The 21,474-nt window shown below is 64.7% G+C and overlaps 1 protein-coding gene across 2 annotated transcripts in view; it reads right to left on the minus strand.

Annotated features, from left to right (window-relative positions):
• Positions 1–19,958, minus strand: part of LDB1 (LIM domain binding 1) — a 43,340-nt gene extending 23,382 nt beyond the window's left edge. Inside the window, exon 1 of one of the 2 annotated variants that reach the window (XM_067536973.1) lies at positions 19,664–19,958. In XM_067536973.1, the coding sequence (XP_067393074.1) occupies positions 19,664–19,688 (25 nt within the window). In that variant the 5' untranslated portion in view covers positions 19,689–19,958. The remainder of the gene's footprint in view (positions 1–19,663) is intronic. The other variant, XM_067536972.1, reaches the window with a different exon arrangement.
• Between the last annotated feature and the right edge of the window lie 1,516 nt (positions 19,959–21,474).

Genomic DNA, 21,474 nt, shown 5'->3' on the forward strand with positions numbered 1-21,474 from the left:
ATAGCAAGAGCAACCAGCTGGGAACTGGCTTTGGGTCCCCCCCTTGTGCAGGGTGATGGCCGGGCCCATCGCTCTGGGTACCTGGAAGACCCACTCAGGTACATGAATTTCCTGCTCGATGCAGGAGCTCAGATGAGTGGCTCATGCTGGCCCCTTCTCCTCTCCATCCTTCTCCTGTTCCTGCAGCTCCCTCCACACACCACGAGATGCAGGAGCAGCTGGGCTGCGGAAATGCAAGCACTGGGAACGCAGTCTCCGAAAGAACCGCCCCAGTCACTTCCTAACCCCATTTCACATCAGCCAACATTTGGCTGCCCATGGCAATGTTCTACTTCTAAAAGCAGCTGCCATTTTGTGAGGCAGAGCAGATGCGGTATCATCCAGAGGAGACGCGCACACTGTGCTCTCCCCTGGAGACTTTGCTTTTGTTCTTTCTTCCTTTCCCATCAACTAAATGGAAGTGTCATTCACACTGGGCTGCTCTTTGTCTACGGAAAACCTAACACACACAGCCAGCAGCCCCTGCATTAAAAAAAAAATCAAGTCAGGTGCTAAAAATCATGAGACTGGCTTAAAAATCGTGATTTTAACAGTAACACATTTTGTGTCTTTTTATTTGCCTTTGCGGCTCAGAGCATGTAATGTTCTTTATTACAAGCTGCTCTTCTCTGCAAGCAGGAGGGCAAGGAATTCACTTTGAAAAGTGAAAAGACAACTGAGGTTCTCACATCACAGCAAGACGCCAGCAGCTGAGGCTGTAAGAAACACACTAAATATCTTCAGAGTCACCGTAAGGCCACAGGAATTGACAACCCCAGGGCACGCCCAGGTCTGCTGGGAAATGCCCTCTTCTCACGTTCGCAACTGAAACACGGGCCTAGAGTCTGTTCTTGTCTTCACGTGCCCGGAGGGCTTTTTCAATGCCTCAGGCTGGCTCATGAAAGGAAGCACAGCCTAGTGGATAAAGCTCAAGGCTGGGACCAGGAATTCCTGCTCTGCCACTGATTTGCTGGACTTGGGCATGTTGCCTCATTTCTCTGGGCGTCTGCACTAGGCAGGGACACAGGCGGCAGGAAGTGACCAGCTCTCTCATTTGTCCTTGCACCAGGATAACCTCTCCCCGGGGCAAACCCGTCTCTGACGGAGCCACTGTCACACCGTGGCTGCCCTGGGGTATTCTGGGGCACCTCTCCCATAGCGCCCTGTGTCAGAAGTGGGGGCGGGCCAGGCACTGAATGGAGGGATGGAGCCGAAGGGAGGGAGGAGGCCTGTAACTCAGGACCCCGGGCCAGGCGCTGCAAACAGCTGATACAACCAAGGCCTGGGAACTGCTGCTGGGGTGATAAGTGCTAGGAACTCCTCCCCCTCGGTGAAACGCCTGCACCAGCCTGGGGAGCTAGTCCATGTTGTGAAGACGGAAGCGCCCGGAGCAGAACTGGTTGGGGAAATGTATTTCCCGCCCCCGCCGCCAGAAAACAACAAGTTTTTGTTGTTTAATTTTTTCTTTAGAAGCTTTGTGGGTTTTCATGAAAAAACGGCACCTTTTCCAGCGCTCCGCAACCAAAAATCCCTTTTTTCCCCCCAATTTGAAATTAAACAAAAAGTTGGTTTTCAGTTTCTACCACCCAGCGCCTTTTCACTTTCTTGACAAACATCCCATTTTTTTCCCCATGAGAGTTTTCATGAAAATCTCCAGTTAGTCGAAAAGCCAATTTCATTTAAAAACCCAACATCTGAACGGCAAGTTTTCGGCCACCCCTGCGCTGCGCCGGGCTATGACGCTGGAGCTGGGACTCAGCGAATGGGCGCTCTGCGCAGCATTGAGAGAACCAACCCCGGGTTATTTTAGCCTCCTCCAGGGCCATGCTGAGCCAGGCACTTTACATTTACAGTCTAGAAGGCCGGCTCCTTGCCCACGCCTCATCCCCTGGAGCCCAGAGGGGAGAACCGAGGGTTAGCATGTCTTGCACTGTCTCTCTCTCCCCACCCCACCTCCGGGCTGCTGCAGAGCGGGAGGCTCCCACCTGTCTGTCTACGGCACTTTCGGCCCCTCCCTTGCGGCAGCGTCCGTTGACCAGGACGTGCAATGCAGGGGGTAGGAAAAAGCCACCCCCAGTAGAAAGCACATGCACAAACAAACCCCCTATCGCACACCAACACCCCTGCTGTTGCACACACGCCCTGGTGTTATCAGCATCACCCCGTCACGTGTGTTATGTCCCACCCCTAGACCTGGAACAGGAGTCCGGACACCTGGAGCTCAAGATCTCGGCTACACACGTGGGGACGGAAGAGGTCCCATCCCCTGCGGATCCAGCACATGCGGGATGCAGAGTGGCGCACGCTGGCACACGGATTAGGCGTGTACAACATGCACGTGTCTACACGTGTACACACCCCATCTGAACGCACACACACACCAGCCAAGCGAGTCTGGAGCCAAGTGGCTTTGCTCTCCTCAGCCCCGCTTCCACACTGGGCCGGGACAGAGGGGCCCAGCCCCACGGGATGGGCAATGTCCCCGGCAACATGCTTTCTCCTCCATCTATCGGGGACAGAACCGGTTAGTCTCCATGTCCCAGGCAGCCTGGGTCCCCTCTGCTAATGCCAGGAAGTGCCCTGGAGACGCCCCTTCCCTCTGCGTCATGCTGCAGAGCGCAGGGGCCGCGCAGTCTGGGGGGAACGGGCCCAAAGCACCAACTCACTGCACAGCACGGGGGGCTCACAAAATGCCAGCCCCCAAAGAGCACATCACGGGGAGCAGAAGAGGTCCCTTCTCTTCTCTTCACAGCGGGGGGACCCCAGGTAACTTACACCATGGGCTGGTGGGTGTGGGGGGAGGCTCCCTCTGCAGCTGTTACATTTTACTCAGCCCCCACAAACAACACCTTCACCCTCCGCCGATGCCGGCATGCACGCACGCACTCCTGTGCCGCACACACCAGCGAGCTGGGGCATCTTCCGCTTCTCTGCTCGCCCGTGTCCCTCCCCTCCCCGCCCCCGCGGCGGGCGCAGAGCAACGCTTGGACAGGCTGCGCCGGCGCGGGACATCTCCACGGCAGTACCCACCAGAGACGCAGGGCTCACCCCACGGCGCGGCCTGAGGGGCCCAACGCGTCCTCGCCGTCCTGCCTCTGGCCACGCAGGGTCCACGTCGCCGCTGCAATAGCCCGGGGTTGGGCAGTGGGGCTATAAACCTGCGACCCGGCCACAGGGGAAGGGTCCCAGAGTCCGGGCTCCGACCCGAGCCCAGACGTCTACACAGCCCCGCGAGCCGAGTCCAGCTGCGGTGCAGACGTGCCTACCCGCCCCAGTGACACTGCTCAGCCTTGACGGGGTTAACCCCCCTCCTACAGACCCCCCCCCACCACAGCCACCCCGTGAGCACCCGACCGAGCTGGAGGGTGCATTCCTCCGGCACCACATCAGCCGGGGCAGAGGGGACCCCGGGGCCCTGCCCTTGCCCTGCAGGACACCGCTTTGGGAAGCTGGCAGGGCTAGGTACGTGCAGCTCCTGCACTGCCCCTGGTCTGCTGTGGACAGCCACGGACAGCCACCCTCCGTCTCCCCGCAGCGCGGCACAGACCGGGACACGCTGCTCCCCCTGCCGGCAAGTCCCGGCTCTGCTGCTCAGAGCAGCTTCCTCCGTGCGCCTGCGTCTAAAAACAAACACTGACGCGAACAGAGCAAAAACGGGTTCAATTTCAGTCCGGCCTGCTGCAGGGTCCGTGCACCAAACAGCCGACGGGCCCGTGCCCTGAGAGCTCCAGAAATGCAGCACGGTCCAGCGGACCACGGCTCTGGGCGACCCGAGTGCTCTTCCCGACTCTGCCGCCGTCCTGCTGGGCCACCCCGGCCACATCGCTTCCCCGCTCCGTGCCTCAGTTTCCTCAACGCCCCCACCTTTTGTCTACGTTGCCTATGTAGCTAGCCGGCTTTTTAAGGCAGGGCCCTGCCGGTCTCTCTGCACTTGTACAATGCCCAGCAGAATGGGGCCCTGCTCGCCGGCTTACACACGACGACTGCACACGCACACACAAACACACTCTCTCCCAGCAACGGCTAAGGGAAAGCAGAGAAGCATTCCAACGCTTCCCCCGTTCAGATGGCGCCTGAAATACAACGACACGGGTCTCTGCTCATGGCCACGTGTTTAAATGCTCTTTGTGCGAAGTGCCGCACTGCTCGTGATGCAGACGTGGCCACTGGAGCTCACAAGCCGTTTGCCTGCTGTTGTATGTTCAAATACAGCAAACTCGGGCCATTTTCCCCTCTCAAAGAGCTAGCCGGCAGGGCACCCAACACTGCCGGGGCTGCGCGAGGGTCTCACACAGCACACAGAGAGGTGCATGTTTTAAGGCCGGTACCCCGTCACCCGGAGGGAATACATCCATGTGATCCACTCAAAGGCTCAGGGGCCCTTGGCGGTTAGGCCTGACGGCAACGGGTCCATCCACATGGCTGCAGCACCCAGCTGTTTATGGTTATAGCGGAGTTAATAATTAAACAGGCGCTGGCTGGAGAGGGGACGCTGGAATGCAGCCGGGGCGGGGCGTGCCCATTCCCTCCCTCCTGAGAAGCGCTGGGGGCCCCCTTCTGGCATTTACGGGGCGCAGCCCAGCTCCCAGGCGGTGCCCCTTCGCCCTGAATCCCCTGCCCTCTCAGGGGCCCCAATCCCGTTTCTGTCTGCTGCCCCTCCCAGGCCCTCCGCAGACTGGCTCTGCTCCGGGCGTGGTGGTAGACCTCCCAGCCGGCAGCGCGGGGTCTTTTGGCACCCAGGACCCCAGGTCTCAGGCTGGGAGACTGGCAGCAGCTTGCAGGGCCTGTGGCATGCTGGCCCAGTGGAATGGCTCAGGTGGGGAGAGCAGAGACATGCAGGGCTCAGGCCTCCACATCTCTCCACCCAGGGACCCACTCAACCCCTGGGCTCTCCACTGAGCAGCAGCCAAGGCCCCAGATAGCCTCGGAGGGGGATGAAGGGGTGCAGCTGTGGCACACACGCGTCACCGCTGGTGTGAGCTAGACGTGAGCCAGCCCCGGGCAGCACATCAGCCAGCTGTGCCCTCCCTCGCACGGCAGAGTCCCTGCCCTAGGGGCGGTCGGGGGGCAGGGTGTGGAGAACAGACTCACGGCCAGCAGACCCCACACAGGAGGGCCAGCAAGGGGGAACATGGACAGCCCCCTTGAAACTAGCCCAGCCCCCGGCAGCGCATCCTCCTGCCCCTTCAATGCGTGCTGGGGCCCCCCCTCACACCACGCTCAGGGGTCATCTCACAGGGAGTAACCACATATCACCGGTATGTGATGCCTCTCAGGCCAAAGCCCTTCACAAACACTAACCACACAGCCCTGGTGAAATGCAGCCACCTCTGGGGTGGGGCACGGCAGGCAGCTGGCTGCCAGCATGCTGCACGAGTGGGGAAATCCTGATCTGGACAACAGGGAAAACTCCTGCTCCTCCTAAAAAGTGCTGCCAGGATCCTCCAGCCACAGGCAGAGCAGACAGGGCTTTTGTTGATAAGCTCTTCTCCCACGTGGCAAAAGCACGGGCACCAGTCCTTACGCTGAGTAGCTGACCGCTGCGTAACACCAGTTGTGTGTGACCCCGGGGCGGTGAACAGCCGGCTGCTTGCAGCTGGCCACTGGGGGTGAAGCACCTGCGTCTCTGGTGTGTGGACCTACAGGGCCCCTACGGACTGGGAGCTGTACAGACGAAGCCCAAACCCTGGCCTCTGCCTCTGCCGTCGACTTCAGCAACGGCAGGCCCTGCATCCTTGCTGGCACCGGGTGCGGGAATGGAGGGAGCCTGGCTGAGAGCTCAGCCTGGGACCCCAGGGAGACCAGCTAGTCCAAAGCCTGATGTTTCAGATTCCCAGCTGTCCCCTGCAGCCATTAGGGCAAGTACATTAATACGGGAAAATACCCCTCCCAGAGCATTACACTCCACCAATGTCTGACTGCTGCCTTCCCCGCTTCTTCTCTAAACACAGGCTGGGGATTTATCGGCGGAGTCCCAGCACATTTGGCTGAACTGAAGAATCCAGCCCCGTACCCTGATCTGTCCCCCAGCGTCGGGGGTCTAAAGAGCTGCAGCAGCGAAATGCCCCTTCCACCAGGACTGGCCAGGAGCGCACGCCCCCTCCAGCCAGACACAGACCCGGCCACGCTGACCCACACATCCACCCCCGCCAGGATCTGTCCTGCCGCTCGGTGAATCTAGGAACGAAGCCGCCACGCGCCCTGGGAAAGCAACAGCTGGGACAGGGCTCGGCGCCCGACAGCCCAGCCCCCCAGTTCCCCCTGCCTGCGCGGCTCCCCAGCAGACGTACTGCACGGCCTCTGATATTCAGGCCCTAACTCCTCGCAGACACCTCTTCCTTCCCCTGCTCTGTGAGCAGGACCTCCCGCCACAGCTGCCTCCCACCAGAGCAATGAAACCATCCACTGTCTGGAGAGATTCGCGAGCGTGGGAGACAGAACTGTCCCAGGTTCCGTGGCCTGCGGAACTCACTGCCACAAGAGAGAGGAAAGCCTGGGCAGCATGCCGCTCACAAGCCAGACCCAAAACTCTGCTCTGGGGCTGAGAGTCTACACACACACACACGGCACAGAGAGACAGCCACACCGGCACGGCACGGCACAGACACACAACGTGCACACCCGCTCACATTCCCATAAAAACGTCTGTTCGCTAGTCCCATGCCCCTCCCCCACCACACAGAGACGCAGAGTGACTGCTCCGTTGGGAGGGGGCAGATACTGCAGGGTCTGGGGTCACATAAAGTACCTGGACAGACAGGTTGCGGTGAGCGTCCTAGCACCGCCCCGGCAGGCAAAGCACAGGGATCTCACCACGCTGTGAGAGCAACTGGAGAGAGTCGACAGGCATGTGGACAAGGGGGAGCCAATGGGTACCGCGAACTTGGACGTCAGACGGCCTTTGAGAAGGCTGCTCACCAAAGACGCTTAAGCAACCATGCAATAAGAGGGAAGGTCCCCTCCTGGATCAGTGACTGGTTAAAAGCCAGGAAAGAAAGGGCCGGAATAAGTTACCAGTTTTCATATTGGAGGGAGGTAAACAGCAGGTCCCCTGAGGATCTGTCCTGGGACCAGGGCTGGATGATCTGGAAAAGGGGGTACACAGGGAGGTGACAAAGTTTGCAGACAATACAAACTTACTCAAGAGAGTGAAGTCCAAAGCGGACCGCGAAGAGTTACAAAGGGATCCCACAAACCTGGGCGACCGGGCCACAAAATGGCAGGTGAAACGCAAGGTTGGTAAGAGCACAGTAACGCACATTGGAAACCATCATCCCAACGAGACAGACAAAATGGTGGGGTCTAAATTAGCTGAAGAAAGAGACCGTGGAGCCGTCGCGGAGAGTTCTCCGCAAACATCCACTCAACGCGCAGCAGCAGCCGGCAGAGCTAACAGCACGTTAGGAACTGTTAGGAGAGGCACAGATGATAAGACAGAAAATATCATAGTGCCGCCCGCCACAGAAATCCCTGGTTACGTCCTCACCATGAACACAGCGTGCAGTTCTGGTCGCCCCAGCTCAAAAAAACATCTACAGCAATTGGAAGACGTATGGGGAAGGACAACAAAAATGCTTGAAGGCTATGGAACAGCTTCCATTTGAGGAGAAATGAAAGAGGCTGGGACAGTGCAATTTAGAAAAGAGAGGAGTAAGGGGGGATGTGATAGCAGTCTATAAACCATGACTGGTTGGAGAAAGTGACTGGCGAAGTGTTCTTTACCCCTTCTCACAACACAAGAACCGGGGTCACCCGATGACAGCAGGTTTAAAACAAACAACAGGCAGCATTTCTTCACACGGCGCACAGCCAGCCTGGGGGACGTTGCCAGGGGATGTTGTAAAGGCCAGAAGTATAATGAGGTTCAGAAAAGAACTAGCTAAGTTCCTGGAGGGCAGATATTAGCTGGGACGGGCAGGGTGTCCCTAAACTCCACGCACTGAGTGTCCCTAAACCTCTGACAGCCAGAAGCTGGGAGTGGACGACGGGATGGATCACTCAATAACTGCCCTGTTCTGTTCATTCCCTCTGAAGCCCCTGGCACTGGCCACTGAGGGCAGACAGGATCCTGGGCTAGATGGACCCTTGGTCCAAGCCTGGCCGATCCTTCTTATGGCTTCATGCCATGCCCTGAAGATCAACAGACTCAGGCTGGGACCAACCTATGGAAGAACTGAGCGGCAGGATCCAGGGTCCGCCGCTGAGAATCCCCAGCACCTCCATGTCCAGACAAAGGGACCGTGGACTCCCCTTGGCTTCCAGTGGGAGGGGCCCAAGCAGCTGTTAGGGGCTGGGGGGGAGGGAATGGAGCCTTTTTAGGATTATGCTGTTTGTAGGATCGAAGCCCCGGGCACAGACAGGCCCCTCACCCCCACCGTGTCAGGTGCTGCACAGACAGAACACAAAGACACTACTTCTCATGGGGAATGAATCATCCACGCTGAAAATAACCCACCTCCCGCAGGATTATCAGGCCGAGGTGGCTCGGCCATGCCTGCAAACCCAACGTGTGCGCACAGAAATGAGTCATCGTGTGCATCTGATCCCGCTGCTCTCCTGCAATTAGTCCTTTGGATACAGTGTCTCCGAGTCTTCATGGGGGAAAAAAATCACTCCAAGCGGGCAGAGCCAGACTCCGGGACACGGAGGGAAAATGGCTGGAGGATGGTAAGCGAAGAGCCATGAGCCATGGGGAGGTGCCCAAAGCCAGCCAGGCTAGGACTGGGCTTGTTCACCATCAACAACCTGCAGCAACCTGCACGCAGCCCACACGTGGAAGGAGCAGCTTCTGGGAGGAGCTGCAAACAGCAGTGAGGGCAGAGATGACCCAGAGGGATTTAGCCAGACCTGACAAATCGTGAGAGTGAGACTCAGCTGGAAAAAGCTCACAGAAATCCACCCGGGGGAAAATAACCCCAGCCCCAGCCCGCACCAGGGAAGCCGAAGCTGGGGAGCCAGGGACAGGGTGACGGCAGACAGGAAGGAGTTTGCAATCCGTGACAGCTGCATAAGAGGCCGGAGCCGCACGCACGGCTGGTGGGAGGCTCCGGTGTAACCACAGCCACAATGTCACACTCTCTCCCACGCGCCACGTTAGAGAGAGGGGGAAACGGGGGGGAGGGGGCTCAGGGCCTTAGCTCGCGTCTGGGGGTAATGATCCTTCCTTCCCCCACCCCTCCTCCGCTCGGCTGTTTAGACTGTGAGTTCTTCAGGGCAAGGCCTGGTTCGGACGATGCACCCGGCAGGGTGGGGCCCGGACCTCGGTCGGGAGGGGGGTCTGGGCACGGCTGTCACACACATCGCCAGTACCCGGGGAGCCGGAGGGGCTGAGCCGGGGGAAAGGCGCAGGCGGCTGGGTCTGCCTAGCACGGCTGGCTGGAGGCCACGCAGAGACACGCCCGCACCCGGCAGGGGTGCCTGGGTCTGTGGGTAGGAGCAGTGGGAAGAAATGCATAAGGAGCCTTTCAGACTGAGACCCCCCCCAGCCCCCAGTCAGAGAGATGGCTCAGGCTGTGGGCTCAGACCCGGACAACCCCTCCTGCTGGGATGGGGAGGGGCTGGGATTGCTACAGGCAGCTGCACCTCATCCATCCTGGGGCCAGCTCCAGCCCTCAGCCAGGTGTGGTCCTACCAACCTGGGCTCCGCTTCCCCCCACTCCAGCTGCTGGAAGGAAGGAGGGGGAGGAGCCTTCTGTCCCCAGGGCGGTTGCAGAAGGAATGGGGTAGGCGTCTGCCCCTGCCTCTGGGTCCAGAGCTCCCCCCTTGGCAGCAGGGCAGGGTGAAACCAAGGAGATGCCGGAGTGTTTCCCTGCTGCACACAGAGCCTGCAGAGCAGCCTGAAACGGACCGGAGTCTGGTGAATTTCACTCCCCCTCTGGCAAAGCAGGAGTGCAGGTATTGCTGCTCTGTTACCCTGCAGGCCCCAGGACAACTGCTCCACAACACCGGGGCCGGGAATGTTTGGGGTTTTTAAACATTACAACCCAGATTCTGCAGAAATCGATGCCTCCCCTCCCAGAGACAGAACCCAGGAGTCCTGGCGCCCAGTCGCCCCTGCTCCAACCACTGGAGGAGGCCAGCTCCATAAACTATAAATATTTCTTTTAACTCGGCTTCCCTGCCCCCAGTGAGGGCAATCCAGGGCCGTGTTTCCCCCGGACATTCAGCACGCACAGTTTACTGCAGCACATCGCCCGGCTCAGTGCCCTGCAGCTGAGCGCTCCGAAACGCCTCTCCTAATATAGCAGCATCAAATGGCCCCATCAATAATGTATCGCGTCTGTTTCCTTTTGCTGCTTCTTTCCTGTCACTGATGCGTGTGTCCTTCCTGTTGAACAGCCGCCCTGTTCTGCCAGCTGGGCCGAAGGCAACCTGCTGCCACAGCCGGGAACGCCTCGCCAGCTCCGGCCCGCCCCACCACGCTGCAAACTGACGCCACCCCAACCACAGAGTCCCCGGCCACCCGCCCTGCCCAGCTGGGGTCTGCAAGACGGGGAGTATCCCCCCCGACCCACATGCCGGCCACGCCATGCCCAGAGGCTCGCTGGAGTTTCATAGGGGGTGGGGGAGGAAGACAATTAAACCCATTGCCAGACGCAGCCTGTTCTGGCAAAGGCACGGATGGCAGCCGGCAAACGGAGCCAGGCGCACCACGGAGATCAGACGTGGGCCAGGAGAGTTTGTACTGACAGAGGGGAAACCAACCGGCTTCTCGGTGACCTGGTGATCTCAAGCGACCCTCAGCCCAGACCCACAGCCCCCTACTAGCCCAGCCCTGGGCTCTCGAACACACCTGCGCCACCCACCTCTTCTGGGGAAGCGTGGCCCCGATTCGCCTCCGCCTGCCCCCCTGCAAAGCAGAGCTGCCCTCAGGGCATTCTGCCTCCTCCCTCCCCGGGAGGCTGAACTGAGGTCCCCTGCCCCTGCCTTCTCCACAGCCTTAACAGGCCGCCCCAGAGTCCCGGCTTGGCTGTCTGAAGAGCCACTAAATCCGGCCTGTCCGCGGTAGCCCCTGTCCCCGGTTACGAGGCCAGAGTTTTCCTTCAGTTGTCAATGGGCCTGCAGAACCCGCCCGGGGCAAGCCCCCCTCTAGTCCTGCCCCCAGCTTGCTCCTGAGCCCCCTCGCCTGGCCCCCTGGGCCGGAGGTCTGCACCCCTTTGTGTCAGAGCACCCAGCTCCCCAGGGGCTCCCAGCATGCAACGGGGCAGGGGTTAGGGTGGGAACAAGGCGCACAACCCCCAGCCCCGCTATTGCGAGCCAAGCCCGGGGCTCTCTCAGAGGCAGGCAGCACCTTGGTCTAAAAGCAGCACGTGCCCGGGGCTAACTCAGCCCAGCCCCAGCCGTTCACTGCCGGTGTTCGGGGCTGGTGGGGCTCGGGGGGGCAGCTGCAGCCATTGTGAGTTCCGCCCGCAAACCCGCCTTCACTTCCCCAGCCTCTCCTCCTGCTACAGACACCGGAGCTGGGACCTGGCTGCTGGGGAGGCAGGGACTGCCCACGGCTCGGCACAACGGCGCGGGCCAGCCGGGCCCCTCGGCAGCGCCGGAAATCCAGCGCCGCGCGCCCTTCCTCAGGACAGCGCGCTGCCCGCGAGGATGGCTGGGCTGGGAGCGTCCCTCCAGCAGTGCCCTGGCACGGCCAGCCAGCCTGCACACACTGCGTGTGCGCCTGCACCGGGAGCCGCTCAGCCAGACCGAGTCCTCCGCTGCGGTGCACCCACAGCACGCTGGCCCCCTTCCCCCCCGGGCGAGGCCAGGCTCCGTGCCCCGGCAAACCCGAGCCAAGGGCTGCCTGGAGCCGAGCAAGCGGCCCCACGGGATCCACAGCTGCACAGTTTCACTAGGGATTCCTCCCGGGGAGGCCACGGGAGCCGCCAGCGCCCGCAGCACGAGGGGAAGGTGGGATGCGAACAGGACACCCGGACGGGCACCGTCTCGGCCGACACCCCAGCACTGACGGGGGAGAGCACAAGTCCCTCCGGCCTGAGCTGGAGCGCCAGGCTGTGTCAGAGCCCCCACGGGGGGACGCGTAACACACTGACCCAGGGCTCCAAGACACAGCCCCGCTCGCTGGTCCCGTGCCCCGCACAGCTCTCCCCCATCATGCCGAGCTTCACAGCCCCAGGCGAGGGAGACAAGACAGGTCCTGACACCTGTGCTCAGGGAGAATCCCCACGGGCTGGGTGCAGTAAAGTGCCTATGACACACAGCTGGGCACTTCTGATTCTGCTCGTCCAGCCCAGCCCAATACGCTGGGCTCCAAGTTCTAAGAATCCTCCGTCAAGACTGTTGCTCATCCCTGTCCGTCCGTGTCCCCCCCTGCAGAACCTGGCAACCCCAGTGGGACGGCTGCAGCAGTGTGACCCTGCTTTGCTTTTGCTCCCTCTCTGCCCCTAGCATGGGCCAGCCGAACCCCCAGCCAGGTGCCCTGGCAGAGGCAGGGGAGGGGTTGAAATCTAGCAGGACGTTTTACCTAGAGGCTCGGGGCAGGGACTGTCTCTTTGTCCCGGGTTTGCGGGGCGGCCCCGCCTCGGCTGCGGCTCCTGGGCACACAAGCCACTCAGAAAACGATCCCACCTTCAGCCTCTTCAAAACAAACCTCACACGTCTGCTGCCGGGGTCACAGCACAGAGCGGGGGCTCCTGGCATCCCTCCAACCCCCACGGGCTCCCTGCGCACCGCCCCCCCACCCACTCCCGGGGGCGAGGGAAAGCCTGCAGCCCCCACCCCCCTGCCAGGGGCGTGGCGTGCCCCCACTGCGGCTATCTGCTGTTACTGCTCCTAGCCCCGGGGACTGCGGGACGTCTCCCTTCCATGCCAGGGCCCCCTGCGGCAGCTGTCCCCAGAGGGGCCGGCTGTTATCTGTGGTCACTGGCGGAGCCGTGGAGGGGTGGGGCCGGCGCCTGTGACACTGGGAGATTACAACCCTCCCCAACGGTTGTTCTTGTTTTGACCCCGGCCCAGCAGCTCAGTGGGGCGAGGTGGGGGGGGGAGGAAACTCCTCACTCCTCTTGGAAAGACAAAGACCCGGCGATGGGGGGGGGCGGGGGGCCCGAGTTCTGCCCAGCCCTGCCTGCCCCCACAGACAACTGTCCCCGGGACCCACGCCGGAGACCCGGCAACTATACAGGATATGGGTCTGAGAGCACAGCAGCACCCTGCAGGCTGGCCGACAGCATCCCCCCCACACCAGGAGAGGTGGGGGACGGAGCCTTTCACGCTCTCCCCCAGCGCCGGCCAGGGCCCCGGGTACAGCTCTCCGGCCGCGCGCTGGCCCCACTGGTAGTGGGCAGGAGGCTCTGGGGGGGACCCCACCATGGGCCCCTGCCCACCTCCCCCAGCACTGACTGCCTGGGCCCAGCACACAGGGCAGGCAGCGAGGCCCATACAGAGAGGCTGGAGATGCCCGAGCCCAGCAGGCGCGACCAGAGCAGAGGCCAGGCCAGGCCATGCGGGGACGTCAGCAGCATCCCAGGCGATATTTAGGGCAGCATGTCTGTACAGCAGTGCCCTCTGCCAGGGAGAAACCGGCCCTGCTTGGCTGTGTGTCATACGCCCCACACTGCTGACGGAGGGCGGAGCAGGGGGATCTCACCGTCAGCATCCCAGGCACTGAGCAGCCTTTGCCCCCCCATCAACAGCCCCGGCCTCCAATATGGCCTCCCCAGGGGGAGACGTGGCAACCCCAGGCCGTGGGGGACACTGCAGGGACCTGGGGTGCAAGGAGCTGGACCGCGCGTCTCATCCAAGGGCACCAGCCACCTGGAAATCACACACCTGTCTGAAACGGCACCCCAGCCCCGCCGGGCTGCTGAGCCCCCCCGGCGCCGGCCCGGGGCACGTCCAGCTGCGGAATCAGGGCCACACACAGTTTCTTGGCTTGTTGACGAGACCCCAGGCCCCGAGCCGACAGCTGCCCTCCGCCCCACCAGCCCACGGGGTGGGGAGCATTGCCACAAGCTCGGACACCGGAGGGGCACGTGAAGGACCAAACCCACAGTGCAGCCCCAGATCTCCATCGCAAGCCCAGCTTCCCTCCCCGCTTCCCCAGAGGCAGGGGGCCCACCCCGCCGGGGGAGGGGAGCAGGGCGAAGCTATGCCGGGCCGGGCCTGGCTCTGGTCCGCCAGTAACGGGCACAAGCTTGGGGAGCAGAATGCAGAAGCCCCGAAGGGAAACCCATGTGCTTTGGAACGGGGGGGTGCAGGAGGGGCCCCCGCCTGCACTGGCAGTTTCAACCACGGGATAAGGATTCTCCTGCCCTACCCTGTCGTGTGGCAGCGCCGGGCACGGTCAGACGGCTGCTGCAGGCAGCACACCCCAGAGGTGGCTGCATTTCAGTGCTGGGCGATCTGGAACCCCTCGGGCCGGGATGTGTGGCGTGAACAGCAGGTTCGCGGCTGCGTGTCAGACACTGCGCTACCCACACAACCCTGCAGCCCGGGGCTGCCCACCTCACGCCGTTTCCATGCGCCCCTGAACACGGGGCCCACCCGCAGACCACTCGGGCCGGGTCTCTGCTCTCGCCCCCTCCCGTGCTGCGCTGGGTGTCAGCCGGACCCTGGGCTCCCACGCTGACCCCCTCACCCCCAGCCAGATGCCAACCTCTGGACTGGACGCACTCGGGGTAGATGCTGTGCCCCGCTCCCCACAGTGCCACCTGCTGGAAGCCCCTCCTCCAGCCAGCCCTGCCCCACGGCCTCCCCCACAGCCGGCCCTGCCCTCCAGTGCCCCCGGTCGGGAGAGGCTGGGACTGGAGCAGAAAGGAGTCCCCGGGGGCGGCACCAGGCAGGGTGCGACGCTGGCAGAGGCTGGCACAGAGGCCCAGGAGCTGCTCCCCGGGGCTGGCACAGAGTCCAGGGCGCTCTGCGCGAGCGACACGCCCAGGCACGCAGGCCCTCGCACCAACGCAGCAAGCCCCACGCTCGGGGCCGGGTAACACGCCGTTCGGGGCCAGGGAGCTGCCCGGCGTGCCCAGGCTGGCCTCATGCGTGTGCATGAGTATGCGGGCACTGAACAGCTGCAGACGCTACCCACTGTGCCCCCCAACCCCATGGCTACACTCACACGCTGCTGCCCCCAGCCCCAGACGCCCGCCCACGGCACGGCACGCAGACCCTGGCCTGCCCCCCCGCCCCACGTCCCCCCCGCCCCGCGTCTCCGCTCAGGGCACTCTCCGGACGCTTCCCGCCACTCCCAGGGGTCCACAGGCCTCCCATGTGCTGTAGGGCCCGTGTGCCCGGCCCCTGCCCTAGAGATCCCCATGGATCCTCTCCTCCTCAGAGATTGCTCTCCCCAGCCTTTGGGGGTTCTCCAACCCTTCCACACTGGAGACTCCCCCACCCCCAACAGCGGCGGGGAGCCGAGCCCGGGTCCCAGGTGCGGCTGTGAGAACGTGTCACCCGACGTCTGCGTCTCCCCAAAGCGAGCAGTCAGTGCGGGGCAGTGGGATCCCCCTGCCCAGCTGGGCGGGACGGGGAGCTGCTTCGGCCCCCCTCCCCGCCCCAGGGACAGCCCCTGGCAGCCTGTCACTCCTTTGGGCAAGGCACAGCCGCCCCCAGACTCAGCCTGGACCCACAGCTCGCAGATACCCCCTCCCCCCCTCCAAAGCACCTCACACCCCTCCACCCCCCAAAAACCATCTCTCGCTCTCTGTTCTGCTGTGGCAAGAGGAGGGAAGCCGGACAAGAGGCGCTGAGGGGCTGATCCAGTGCAGCAACTCTTACTGGGGCTAACGGGGGAGCCCTAAGGGTGGGCGGAAGGATGGTCTAGTGGTTAGAGCACACGCCAGTAAGCCAGGACACCTGGGTTCTTGCCCGTCTCCGCTACGACGTCACTGCCTGACCCTGGGCAAGTCACCTCCCCCCTGCCAAACCAGGCGGTTGCTACTCCCCAAGCCCCGGAGGCGGAGCGAGATCCTGGCGCACAGGCAGGCAGAGAAGGGACTCCAGGCGAGCAGGCAGGGACTGCCACTCTGCTCACGGGGCCCCACCAGGGCCTGTGACTCAGCTCCCCTGGGACACGTCCTGGAGCGCTATGGAAACTGCCGCCCCAGGGGTGAGGAGCCCAGCCTCGCTCAGCTTGCGAGACACCCCCTGCACAGGCCTGCGCGGCAGAGACTGGAGCGCTTCCGCGGCAAGCGAAGAGCAGGGCTGTGCCCGGCCAAAGGGGCAGGGGCGTGCCCTCAGCCCAGCTCCAGGCAACGCAGGCGGGGGCACAGAGCGCGACAGGACACCACCGCCCGGGCTGGGCCTTGTTTCTTTCTCCTGCGCCGGCAGGGTTTCATCGGTCCATGCCTGGGGGCGAGGAGAAACACAGGCACCCGCACCCGCCACCCGCACCCCGCCGAGAGCACCACATAGAGGGGAAACGGGGGCATCCACCATTGCCCGCCCGGATCTCCACAGGACCAGCGAGCACCGAGCTCCGATCCCCCTGCTCCACAAAGCCAACCCTCCCCTGCCAGCTAAGCCACAGGAGAATCCCCCTCCCCCCGCAGCAATACAGGGGCTAAGACACACGCACAACGGAGCGGAGCGGTTCCGATCCCACCTGGCAGAAGGCCTCATTCAGACCCTCACACAACCCCATTCGGTACAGCGTGCCGGCCCCCTTGCCCACCGGCTCCATTCTTCGATCAGGGCACGGAGCAAAGGGGCAAAAACTGCGTGCAGGGCAACAAGATGGGGGGGGTGCAGGGCAGCAATGGGGCAAGACGTTACCATTCCCACCAGCGGACCGGCTAGCTGCCCGGCCCTTCCCCAGCCGGCCCCCAATAAAGCAGAGGGGGCACCCTGCCCCCTAGAGGGGGCGGGGGGTTGGAGTGGGTCGGTGGCCCCGGCTGGGGCACAGAGCCCAGCGGCCAATCCGAAGCAGTAAAGGAAACGGCTCCAAGTTAACACAGCCCGGCCAGCGGCTCATTAAACATTTCTGGCTGGCAGGCGGCCAGAGGCAGAGGCTGTTTGTTCTATATTCCCATAAACAGGCCGGGAAGGGGGGGGGGGCGGGGGCTGGCGGGGAAATCGCTGGCTGCCTCGCCAGCCCTGCCTGCGCGGGGAGGGATGTCGCAGGCACATGTCTGTCTGTCTGTCTATCCGCTCCCAGCCCTGTCCGCGCAGCCACCGCGGGCAGAGGCCTAGGCCTGCCCGTGCAAAGAACGGGGGGCAAGTCTCTGAGCCCTACGCAGTGCTGGGGCTAGGGCAAAACACCCAGGGCAGAGGCCTCCCCCCTTCCCCAGGTGGGGCCCTGTCTGTCACCCCCGCTGCGCCGTGCAAGGGGCCCTGCCCCCCAACGCCGCGCCACCTGCCTCAAGGCACAGTGGGGCCTGCCTGGCTGTGGCAGCAGTGGGGCAGGGGGTCGGGCCTAGGGGCGCTGCCCGGCGGAACCTCCTTGGGCCATAGGGGGGGACGAGCGGGGACTTCCCGGCATAAGGGGTGCAGGCCCGGTGAGCCGTGTGGGGCAGGGCCTGTCCTTCCCACCCCCCGTGCATGCAGCGCCCAGCGTGGGGGGGACCCGACCCACAGCTGGCCCTTTAAGGGCTGGCCTGGCTTGCACGGAGGGAGGCTCACGTGACTTTCTGCTCGAGGAAGCAGCAGCTTCGGGGGAGGCGGGTGGGGGAAGGGGCCGCCTGGCTGCCTGGAACCAGCGCGGGGGAGGGGCAGCCAGGCAGGCAAAGGGGGGTGCCCAGCCCCGAAAGGAGGGGGAGCCGGATGGGGGGCTGGGCCCCAGGGCTGCACAGCCTGCACTGAGCCCTGCCGGGGGAGCTGGCCCCAGACGCCCAAGTGGGGGGAGGCTCCCTGCGCACCCCACAGCACGCCCCCTCGCCCCAGCTCTCTGCGGGGGAGGGGGGGGGCGGCTGGAGCCACGCCGCGCCCAGGCAACCCACACGCAACAGCCTATCGACCAATGGGGCAGGACTCCGCCGGCCCCCCATTGCCGCGGTCTCTGGGCCCCTCGCCATCAGGGATGGAGCCAGCCTTGCGCCCCCCAGGAGGCAACACAGAGCCCCTATCCCCACTGTACAGACAGGGAAACTGAGGCACGGAGCAGCTGAGGGACTTGCCCAAGGTCACGCAAGGAGTCTGTGGTGGACTTGAACCCAGGAGGCCTGGTCCCAGGCAAGTGCCCGAATCACTGGGCCACCCACCCCCCACATACACACACAGCTGGCAGGGGAACCCCAGAGCATCAGCCCCAGCCAAGCCCCATCCAGGACCCTGCCCAGCAGGCCTGGCCAAAGCCTGCTCACAGACGGGTGCCGGGTACCCCAACGCCACGAGCCTCCAAGCCCAGGGGGTCCATCAGCTCACACCCCATACTGGGAACGCCTCCCCACCTGATAGCAGGGGCCTGCTGGGGGACACCCCAGGACCCCCCCACTACCCGCCGGCTTTGCCAACCAGACCCCCACACACAAACACTGCCCGCCGGCTTGGCCAACCAGACCCCACAACAGCCCCAACACATCAGATCATCCTCCCCCCACCCCCAGCCTGTGGTGCCCTGCACATAGCACAGCCAGGGTCCCCAGGATGAGCTGCATCTACTGGGCGGGCAAGTCCCCCCGCAGTGGCTACTGCCAGTCCTGCCCACACAGGGCAAAAGAAGGGAATGAGGGCACGAGCCACGTCCACCAGCACAGCACCGCACAACCCTGCCCGTGGCCCCATCCCGGGCCAGGGCCCCACGGCAGCTCACAGCACCCCCGGCACAGGGACGGAGGGGCACTGAGCCCAGGGGACGGTACCTCCCAGCCTGGGGCAGCCGCCGCGCTGCTCCCAGAGACCCCCCCCCCCCCGCCATCGCCCCGGCACCCCCACCGCTGGGCAAGGCTGAAAGGCACCGCAGAGCCAAGGGAGGCTCCCCACGGGCCATTTGGGGGGCAGCCCCCCTGCAGGGCAAGGCCCCAACGCTGGGAAAGAGGGGGAGGGGCCCGAGAGCCTGGCTGGGGACGAAGCTGAGACCTGGCCTCCTCATCACACTTCTCCCCAGCCACTGCCCCCTCGCCCTCCCCGGGCGGCAGGGGGGTGAGAAGAGCGGCCAGCTGGTCTGAGCAGCCAGGTGCTTACAACCGCTTCCTCCCGAGCCAGGGCTGGGGGGGCCGGCGGTTCCACCCCCCCACGGTGCCATCACCCTCCCCCCGAGCCGGGCCGAGCCGGGCCGGGCCGAGCCGGGCCGGGGGGCACTACCGCCCCACCCCCACCCTGGTACACCCCCCACGGTGCCATCACCCTCCCCCCGAGCCGAGCCGGGCCAGGGGTCACCACCGCCCCCCAGCTGCAGGCAGAGTCTGTGGGCGGAGGAGAACGCTCCTTGCACCCCGCGAAGCCAGGGGTGCGCACACAGCCCGGGACGGACGGACGGACGGACGGAGCCCCCAGCGTGCCGGCTGCTCTGGGGGGGGGGCCGCAGCTGGAGGGCGCCCCCCCAGCACCTCTGCGGAAGGCTCCCTTGGCCCCAGACCGACCCCGCGCCCCTGTCCCCCCCATATGGCATCCTCCCGGGGGGCGACCCACGGGCCGTGCCCGGCGCTCTGCGGCTGCCCCGCTGCGCGCCCCACCTGGGGGGCAGGACGGTCGGGGTGGGGGGAACCCTGCACCCTCCCCCGGGGCGCGGGCCGGAGCCACTCACCAGGGCAGGCGCACCCCACTGACATCTTCACATGCCCGGCCGGGCCCCGGCTTGCTGGCGGCGGCCCCCGCGGCGGGCTCGGGCTGCGCGGCCCCCTGGGGCTCCCCGCCGCGCGGCTCCCACGCGCTGGCCCTGGCCGCCCGCGGGGCAGTCACGGGCGCGTGACGCAGCGCGGAAAAAACCGGGCCCGGGCCGACCTCGCTGCTGACATGGTGAGTGCGCGGCTGCTGCGCTGCGCCCGCGCCTGCCGCCCTGCGCTGCGCGCGCCTGCCTGCCCGCCTGCGCGAGTGTGCGCGTGCTCGGGTGGGTGTGTGCGCGTGCTCGGCGGGGAGGGGCGTCAGCGTCTGTGCGTGCGTGCGTGCGTGTGTGTGAGATAATGGGGGTGCGCGCGCGCGCATCGTGTGCGCAGGAACGCGCGGGTGGGATTGTGCGCACGCAGCTAGCTCCCTGCGCCTGTGGGACCGTGCTGGGGGCGTGCGTGCGTGTCCACGTGTGTGCAGGTGCGTGCGTGTGCGTCCACGTGTGTGCGAGCGATAGAGGTGCCTGCTGGGTGTGCACGTGCGCCGGGGGGGGTGCGCGTATGTGCGTGTGTGTGTGTGTGCGCGCGCGCGTGCGCGTGCGCAATGCATGTGTGTGCGCACGCAGGTACGTGTGTGCCCGTGCGTGTGTCGTGTCCATGGATGCATGTGTGTGCACGGACACGCGTGTGCCCGCGTATGTGTGTGCGCGGCCCGTGCCGGGCGCAGCGCGCAGGCGACGCAAGGCGCCCCCGCATTGCTGGGCTGGGCGCGGCGCCCCCCTTGGGGTGACCCCTCCGGCCGGGGCGGGGCCTGCGGCAAAGGGAGCTGCGGCCCCGAGCCAGCCCGGCTGGCGCTGCCCGGTGCAACGTGTGCCGCCCCCTCCCCTGCAGCCGGACGGGGGCTGGGTGGGGGCTGGGGATACAGTGGGGTCGGGGCTGGGATCGTGGGGCAGGAGGAGGTGGGGGGCTGGGAGCGGGGGGATCAGGGTGGAAGAGGCTGCGGGGGCAGGGCAGAGCTCAGCAGGGAAGAGGGGGTTGGGGTTGGGGGGGGTCATTAGCAGGGCACCTGGGGGGGGGCACGTGGCAGCCTACAGGGAGCTCCTGCTGGCTGGGATTCCCACCCCAGTATCACCCCGCTGACGCTACGGGGTGTGTGACTGGGGCATTGCTCGGGGAGCCCTCCCCCAGCCCCCCAACTCCCTGGGGTGTGGCATGCGGCCCCCGCAGTCCAGTCCCCAAGCCCTGAGACCCGCCCGCCCCCCCCCCCCGACACAGAGCCCCCCAGACTCAACGCACAGAATCCCCCGGGCTCCAGAGCAGTCATGCCAGGGGCCCGCCTGCACTGCAGCACCCTGGCCAGGGGCTCCAGCTGGCTGAGGCTGTGGGGTGGGGTGGCCCTGTCCTGCCCCCCACGCTCAGGATGCCTCATCTGCACGGGGGGAGGGGCAGCACCAACCTGAATTGCTCCAGTCCCCGGCCCTCTGCCAGGGAATCACCACCCCTCTCCACTGCCACCCCCAAAGGGAACTCACAGCCGCCCCGCCTCGCCCCTCCACTCAGGCAGGAACAGTCTCCCGCACAGCTGCCCTGCCCCCCCTTTCCCTGAGTGCCCCCCTGACTGGCACGGCTGCCCCCCGCGGGCCCTCAGCTCACAGCCCTGATGTGTGCTCCCCACAAGCCGCCTGAACCTCCTGGACGCATAAGGGGACGCAGCTGTCCTCGGTAGGATTCCTGGCCCATCCTCCGACGTGTCGGGCTGGCCCCTAGAGACAGGCTCCCGGGCTGGACGGAC

Source organism: Emydura macquarii, unplaced genomic scaffold (genome assembly GCF_026122565.2).
Source record: "Emydura macquarii macquarii isolate MOO-44397 ecotype Brisbane River unplaced genomic scaffold, CSIRO-AGI_Emac_v2 contig_3692, whole genome shotgun sequence".
In the NCBI taxonomy this organism is placed as follows: domain Eukaryota; kingdom Metazoa; phylum Chordata; order Testudines; family Chelidae; genus Emydura; species Emydura macquarii.